At 45.7% G+C, this 7,849-nt stretch overlaps 1 protein-coding gene across 2 annotated transcripts in view; it reads left to right on the top strand.

Annotated features, from left to right (window-relative positions):
- The first annotated feature begins 39 nt into the window (after positions 1-39).
- KIF20A (kinesin family member 20A) overlaps positions 40-7,849 on the top strand; it is a 9,484-nt gene continuing 1,674 nt past the window's right edge. Inside the window, exons 1-18 of one of the 2 annotated variants that reach the window (XM_080672503.1) lie at positions 40-101; positions 547-729; positions 2,275-2,364; positions 2,467-2,586; positions 3,294-3,432; positions 3,555-3,742; positions 3,829-3,958; positions 4,136-4,330; positions 4,439-4,550; positions 4,652-4,720; positions 4,939-5,082; positions 5,257-5,422; positions 5,516-5,680; positions 5,808-5,947; positions 6,275-6,377; positions 6,680-6,881; positions 7,113-7,204; positions 7,687-7,824. In XM_080672503.1, the coding sequence (XP_080528629.1) occupies positions 565-729; positions 2,275-2,364; positions 2,467-2,586; positions 3,294-3,432; positions 3,555-3,742; positions 3,829-3,958; positions 4,136-4,330; positions 4,439-4,550; positions 4,652-4,720; positions 4,939-5,082; positions 5,257-5,422; positions 5,516-5,680; positions 5,808-5,947; positions 6,275-6,377; positions 6,680-6,881; positions 7,113-7,204; positions 7,687-7,824 (2,358 nt within the window). In that variant the 5' untranslated portion in view covers positions 40-101; positions 547-564. The remainder of the gene's footprint in view (positions 102-546; positions 730-2,274; positions 2,365-2,466; positions 2,587-3,293; positions 3,433-3,554; positions 3,743-3,828; positions 3,959-4,135; positions 4,331-4,438; positions 4,551-4,651; positions 4,721-4,938; positions 5,083-5,256; positions 5,423-5,515; positions 5,681-5,807; positions 5,948-6,274; positions 6,378-6,679; positions 6,882-7,112; positions 7,205-7,686; positions 7,825-7,849) is intronic. The other variant, XM_080672504.1, reaches the window with a different exon arrangement.

Below are 7,849 nucleotides of genomic sequence, written 5' to 3'. Positions count from 1 at the left end.
CCTCGTGGGCGGAGTTTTGTTCTATAAAGGCCAAAGTCCGGGCTCGGCGGCGGGGTGTGAGTGGGCCGGTACCAGACGGGGAACAATCGTCGCGTCTTCGGGTGAGTATGAGGTTGTGCTGGAACCCAGCTGGGGTACCGGCTCTTTCCCTCGCAGGACAGGCTGTCAGAAAGCGAAGCTGCTTGCCATCACTTTTTTCTTAATACCTATGTCCTCACTGTGGGCCTGGGGGCGAGGTTGGAGAAGGTGCCTAGAGCTACTGACGCCACCTTCACATCACCCGTGGGCGAGGCATCTTACTTGCAGCGTAACCTTCTGCTTTTTGAACCAGATATCTATTCATTCCAGTACGTGATCTTAAACTGAATTAAATGATTAACTCCTATCATCCCCTTCCCCTCTACTGATAGTGGAAGGGAAAGGAGAGTAGGGATTCAGGAGGCGATGCCAAGGTGTCCTGGGGTAAGGGAATTGTTTTTTACCTAGAATTTTCAGCCCATTCTGTCCTTAAGGTTCTCCTCTTTACCCACTTTTGTCTCTTTTTAGACCTAAGTTGCCCCAGCTATGTCCCAAGGGATCCTTTCTCCGCCAGCCGGCTTGCTCTCGGATGAAGATGTCGTAGTGTCCCCCATGTTTGAGTCCACAGTTGCAGATTTGAGGTCTGTGGTTCGTAAGGACCTGCTGTCAGACTGCTCTGTCATCTCCACCTCTCTGGAGGACAAGCAGCAGGTAAAGGAGTTGGAGAGTGGTAGGAGCAGAAAGTGATATCCTCAGCCTACTCTACTGAGTAGTTAGTATGAAGTCAAAGACCAGCATTCCTCAGGGTCTGAGAGTTCAATTCAAAATTAAGAGCATGACAAGTAAAAAAAAATGTAGAGTTTGTGTCCATAAGAACTATTGCATTAATGATATACCCTCAAGTGCATACTATCAGTTAATACCTTGAGGGAAGGATAATAGTTATCTCTCCACCATGAGGCCCAGAGGCCTTGAAGAATTTGCGCAAGGTCAAACTGCCATTAAATAGGTGGAATGTACATTCAGGTCTTAATGCCAACCATAGCTTCCATTTATGAAGCCTTTGTGCTTGGCTGGGGTTTCTCATTGACATTTTTTTGTTTGGTTGGTTTTGGTAGCCATATATATAACGACCTATATTTATGTACAAAACATACCCCCAAATTGGGGGCAGGCTGGTTCTTAACACGTAGTCCCTGATTTGTCAGAATGTCAAAGCCTTGAAATTTGATGCAGAACTTTGATGTCAGTTGCACTGGTATATTCTTCAGCTAAAACAATTCAGAGTTTGCATCAAGATCTGGAAGGCGTTCATGAATCCAAAACAGGTGGGAAACCAATGGAGCAATTAAGGCTTTTGATTTAGGTCTCCTGAAGGGAAGCAGAATATTGCCAGGACTTGTCACAGCCCTCACCCTTCTTCTCTCTACTCCTGGGACCCTACAAGGCTAGGTTTACCTCCAGAAACCTGCTAGGTGGGTGAAAGGCCCTGCATCTTTGGCACCTGGTGGGTTCTCATTGACATTTGGGACCTGATAATGCTTTGTTGTATGGGTCTGTCCTGTGCATTGCAAGATGCTTAGCAGCATTCCTGGCCTCTACCCACTAAATGTTAGTAGTACCTTCCCACTTGTGACAACCTAGAAACCTGTCCTGACACGGCTAAATGTTCTTTGAGAGGGAAATGGCCCTGGTTGAGAATAACTCTACTCATAAGTCTCCTCTTTTTAGAGAAAGGTTTATCAAAGCAGGAGCCTCAATAATGCCTCTTAGAGTTCCTGGGCTATAGTAGGCAGATCTCTTAAATATCTGTTGAAAGAATGAAGTGGGTACTATATCATTAACCCCATTCTATATGAGGAAAGTGAGGCAAAGGGAATTTAAAGAACTTGTTCAAGGTCTTATAGTTACTAAATGATGGAATTGGGACTCAAATTCAGGTGTGTCTCCCTCCAAGGTACTTAACTACTGTGCTTTACTATAATATCATGCCAGTAAACCAGTTCTAACTCTAGGTGTGGTAAGCCAGGATTACAGGATACTGAAGAGACAGTAGGAAAGGGATAAAGTACTAAAGAAATCTATGTAAGTTGGAACAATTATGGAACCAAAGAGTAGCTATAGCTACAGAGAGACACTTGAGGTGGAACGAGGGTAGTGTTAGCATTATTTTCAGGAACTATGCTATGCTTGCCCATCTGCTCAGAGATCATTGCTGAGATTAATCTGTAGTTCTGGCCTGGAATTCTGCCACAGGTTCCATCTGAGGATAGTACAGAGAAGGTGAAAGTGTATCTGAGGGTCAGGCCCTTGTTACCTTCAGAGCTGGAACGGCAGGAGGATCAGGTGAGTTTCTGAGGAGGGAGGATTCAAGGTGGAATGATACAGTACAGAAGAGGTTCTCAGGAATGCTTCCTTCTGTGCCAACTGTGTTTTCCCCTTTCTTAGGATTGTGTCCGTATTGAGAATGTGGAGACCCTTGTTCTACAGGCACCCAAAGACTCCTTTGCCCAGAAGAGTAACGAGCGGGGAATTGGCCAAGCCACCCACAGGTTCACCTTTTCCCAGGTATGAAGGTATTGGTCTGTGAACAAGGGACCAACATGTAGGGGCAACCTTTTTCCCTCTTTAGAAGGAAAGCTTTTTACTTGCTTGTGAATTTCTTATAGAGGGTGGGGGAAAGTACTTTTATAGTTGTGTGTGAAATACAGAGTTTATTCTTATATTATTAATTATATTAATTATTGTATAATTTTCCATGTTAACTGTAGGCCTACTTTTGCCCTACCCTGTATATGCATGTCTACAATTGTAGGCACCCTTGTTATGAGCTAGCCAGTGTGTCAAGTACTTTATGTGCATTAATTCCCAACAACTCTATTATAATTATTATATTGTCCCTATTTTCCTGACAAGGATACTGTGGCTCAGTAAAGGTAATGTTGCTGAAGCTAGTCAGTGGTAGGGTGAGGACTTGAATCTGCCACAGGTTCCATCCGAGGATAGTACAGATGCTTGTGACCATTATGTTGCCCCATTGTGTATGCAGCATTGGACTTAGTGGGTAGCATACCTTAGGCATTTGTTAATCTGGATGAAAGATGGACTGGCAGAGAGTAGTTGAGTCCTCAGTGTTTAGGGAGCAGCTGGCAGCACTGCAGGAAGAAGTGGCTTGAGCATTGTCCAGGGCCACCCAGGAAGAGATGCATCTGCTAGCTCTGCATAGGAGGCAAATGGGAGATGAAAGGTCTTTGAGAAACTGAGTCTGTCTCTAGATCTTTGGGCCAGAAGTAGGACAAGCAACCTTCTTCAACCTGACTGTGAAGGAGATGATAAAAGACGTACTCAAAGGACAGAACTGGCTTATCTATGCATATGGAGTCACCAACTCAGGGAAAACCCACACGATTCAAGGTGAGTAGTAGGCCTCACAGGATTGCTGATTGCCCTGTAATGGTATTGTCATTACCTTTGGATGCTGTCCATTGGAGGAGAAAGGCACTTGCCTCAGCTACCCATCTTTTACATTCCTCTAGGTACCATCAAAGATGGAGGGATCCTGCCCCGGTCCCTGGCTCTGATCTTCAATAGCCTCCAAGGCCAACTTCATCCCACACCTGATCTGAAGCCGTTGCTCTGTAATGAGGTAATCTGGCTTGACAGCAAGCAGATCCGACAGGAGGAAATGAAGAAACTGGCCCTGCTAAATGGAGGCCTCCAAGAGGTGAAGTGTTAGTGTCTACAGAGGTGGGGATAAGGAGACAAATCTCTGGAAAGTTTTATACTTATTTTCTCCCTGGGGCCCTCCAGGAGGAACTGTCTACCTCCTTGAAGAAGAGTGTCTACATTGAAAATCGAATAGGTACCAGCACCAGCTTTGACAGTGGCATTGCTGGGCTCTCCTCCACCAGTCAGTTTACTAGCAGTAGCCAGCTAGATGGTAAGTAACATGACTGGGCTCAATGCCAAGTCACAGTAAGAACCCACTCCCTGCTCTCAACAACTGCCAGGAGTATAGACCAGAGATTGCAACCTGAGCTCTGCCTTCTGAGAACCCTGCAAGCCAAAGGGGAGATGGACTACTTCAGGGTTGATGGTACATTTGCTTCTTCCCCAGAAACAAGTAACCGATGGGCACAGCCAGACAGTGCCCCCATAAGTGTACCTGCAGACATTCGCTTCTCCATCTGGATCTCCTTCTTTGAGATCTACAATGAACTGCTTTATGATCTGTTAGAACCACCTAACCAACAGCGCAAGAGGCAGATTCTGCGGCTATATGAGGATCAGAATGGCAATCCCTATGTGAAAGGTATGGGAAAAGCAGGGAGGCTGACATGAACCCTGGACAGGACTTGGACAGAGACTAAGAAAAGAGTTAGGTACTCCCATCTTATGTATGCCCTTCTCTTGCCCTCAGATCTCAATTGGATTCACGTTCAGGATGCTGAGGAGGCCTTGAAACTCCTGAAAGTGGGTCGTAAAAACCAGAGCTTTGCCAGCACGCACCTGAACCAGAACTCCAGCCGTAGGTTAGTGGGTTGTGAGAGCCAGGCTTTGTTCTAGAAAATATTAATCCTCCAGTTGGTCATGGAAGATGTATAATGACCTTTTTCTTTTTCTTAACTTCTAGTCACAGCATCTTCTCCATTCGGATCCTGCACCTTCAAGGGGAAGGAGACATTGTCCCCAAGATCAGCGAGTAAGATTTTCCATTTAGAAATTTGGACTTCTTGGCCATAAATGGTAGTGGGGGAGGGGGCAAGGGAGGTGCTCAGAGGGATTACTCTGATAGATTCTTGTTCTCCTTCCTTAGGTAGCGAGATTCTTGGTGGTTCTTCCCCTCCTCACAAGTATAGGAAGGGCTGGAAGGTTCATAACATGTAGGGTCCTTATGTCAGATCCTGTCCTTCTTTCAAGGTTGTCATTCTGTGATCTGGCCGGCTCAGAACGCTGCAAAGATCAGAAGAGTGGTGAGCGGCTAAAGGAAGCAGGAAACATTAACACTTCTCTGCACACCCTGGGCCGCTGTATTGCTGTCCTGCGCCAAAACCAGCAGAACAGGTGAGATTTTGACTGCAAGCCATGGGCTTGGATCGTCTGGAGCTCTGCAATTTACTAAGAAACTTCCTGGTCACCACTAGGAATGGTGCTAGAATACTTCAAGAGCTGGAGTTCTGCTCACAGGATTTATGTATCTTCTATAATTGAAACTCTACTCTTCTGATTCCCTGCCAGGTCAAAGCAGAACCTGATTCCCTTCCGTGACAGCAAGTTGACTCGAGTGTTTCAAGGCTTCTTCACAGGCCGAGGCCGCTCCTGCATGATTGTCAATGTGAATCCCTGTGCATCTACTTATGATGAGACCCTTCATGTGGCCAAGTTCTCAGCCATTGCCAGCCAGGTGAGAAGTTGGTACCTTTGGAATGGTACCTTTATTTAAGAAAGCTACTAGGGACTAGTCCTGGATTCAATTAAGATATCTTCCCCCTGCTAGCTTGTGCATGCTCCACCTGTACAACTGGGATTCCCATCGCTACATTCATTCATCAAGGAACACGGTCTGCAGGCATCTCCCAGCTTAGAGATAGGAACTAAGACAGACCCAGGCCTTGATGATGACATTGAAAATGAAGCTGATATCTCCATGTATAGCAAGGAGGTAAGAATATAAGAAAATTTTGTTGCAGCAGCTTGATGGCTGCACATTTCCTATGCTGCCTTCCAGGTGGGCCTGGGCCTTTTAGGGGCATGGTCCTCTGATTACCTCTGACCTGTGTCCCTTCTAGGATCTCCTACAGGTGGTGGAAGCCATGAAAGCACTGCTTTTGAAAGAACGGCAGGAAAAGTTGCAGCTGGAGATGCAGCTCCGTGATGAAATTTGCAATGAGATGGTGAAGCAGATGCAACAGCGTGAACAGTGGTGCAGGTACCAGCTGAGTGGCCCCTCTTCGTCTGTCACCTGGATCAGAGGGTGGGAAGTAGGGACTAGGATGGAGTTGTGCCTCAAGATCTGTCCTCCATCCTTTAAAATTCTTCAAATTGTTCATAGCTGGACATTAATTTAACTTAATGGATATTAAATTCATTTTAGTTTTATAATTTTTTGGGAATTTATTGAAGAACCAGTTCAGACTCCCATGTGGGGAAGGGGAAAGAATCTCACAGCACAGACTCCCACATGGGAAGGGGGAAAATCTGTCCTCCAGGCTCACTCCTCAGAATCTTCACTCACTTCTGTTTTTTCCTCTGACAGTGAACATTTGGACACCCAAAAGGAACTATTAGAGGAAACATATGAAGAGAAATTAAAGATCCTCAAGGAGTCACTGACAAGTTTTTACCAAGAGGAGCTTCAGGTGAGTTGCCCTGAACTAGCCCCAACTGGCTACTCAGATTCCCATGACTACTTGCTTGAGGCTAACAGATTTTATAAACTCTGGTAGGGGCAGAAATATGTAACTCACTTTTCTGTAGTAGCCTTAGTGCTTTGTATGTGCCAATCTGTTTGGCAAATTAATTAAAGGTCTGGTTGGCCAGAAAACGGTATATGTGCTAACCAAAAAGCTTATGTATCAGGGAAGATTTTGTTCATTATGCAGTCATCTGTTTCTGCAGTGTTTGACTGTGGATGAAATTGTGCCTTCTCCTTCCCTCTTAGGAGCGGGATGAGAAGATTGAAGAGCTAGAAGCTCGAGTGCAGGAAGCCAGACAACAGCCAAGGGCTCATCAACAATCGGGGTCTGAATTATCCGTAAGGCGGTCACAAAGGCTGGCTGCTGCTTCCCACTCCGCCCAGCAGCTCCAAGAGGTTACAGCCAAACTGGACCAGTGCAAAGCAGAGCTGAACTCTACCACTGACGGTGAGGAAGGAGAGAGGGCAGTGACTCAAGGCCGAGCTACTCTCCAAACTTAGGCCTTCTGGCGCTAGCTCCAACATAATTTCCTTATTTTGGCGCTACATCCCCAGACCTTTCACTCTAGGATGCACAAGGGCTCCCTTTCTATTATATTTGCTGCAAGCTGTTGTTAACTCAGAGGTAAGTCCAAGGTTAGAAAGCCTGCATATTAATGTTTCTTGTTTCTTCCCTCAGAGCTACGGAAGTATCAGAAAATGTTAGAACCACCACCCTCAGCAAAGCCCTTCACCACTGATGTGGACAAGAAGTTAGAGGAGGGCCAGAAGGTGATTACCTTTCTGTTACCAAACTTTTACCTAAGCCCAGCCAGCGTGGCTCAGTTGTTGAGCATCTGCCTATGAACCAGGAGGTCACAGTTCGATTCCCACTCAGGGCACATGTCCGGGTTGTGGGCTCAATCCGCAGTGTGGGATGTGCAGGAGGCAGCCAATCGATGATTCTCATCATCGATGTTTCTTTCTCCCTCTCTCTCCCTTCCTCTCTGAAATCAATAAAAATGTATTTTAAAAAAAAAATCAATCTAAGCCAGAGAGATTAAAAAAACAACTTTTACTTAAGGCGATGTCCAACACTATATCCCTGGTTCATGTAAGGCTAAGAAGTTTTCTATGTACTGTCCTGGAGGGTGGCTACTTTCTTCAGCTGACCAGCCTTGTATTTTACTTCTCTTCAAATGGCTATCTGACTCCTCCAGATCATCATCCTGGTTGAATTTGGCCACAATTTATTACTCCTCCTTCTTTTTCAGAATATAAGGTTGCTACGGACAGAGCTTCAGAAACTTGGTGAATCTCTCCAGTCAGCAGAAAGAGCCTGTTGCCACAGCACTGGGGCAGGAAAACTTCGCCAAGCCTTGACTACTTGTGATGACATCTTAATCAAACAGGTTAGGACAGCCTAAATATCCCCTT

This window comes from Plecotus auritus (genome assembly GCF_963455305.1).
Source record: "Plecotus auritus genome assembly, chromosome: 6".
NCBI lineage: Eukaryota > Metazoa > Chordata > Mammalia > Chiroptera > Vespertilionidae > Plecotus > Plecotus auritus.
Note: the sequence above shows the minus strand (reverse complement) of the source record. Positions and strands in the feature narration are given on the sequence as shown.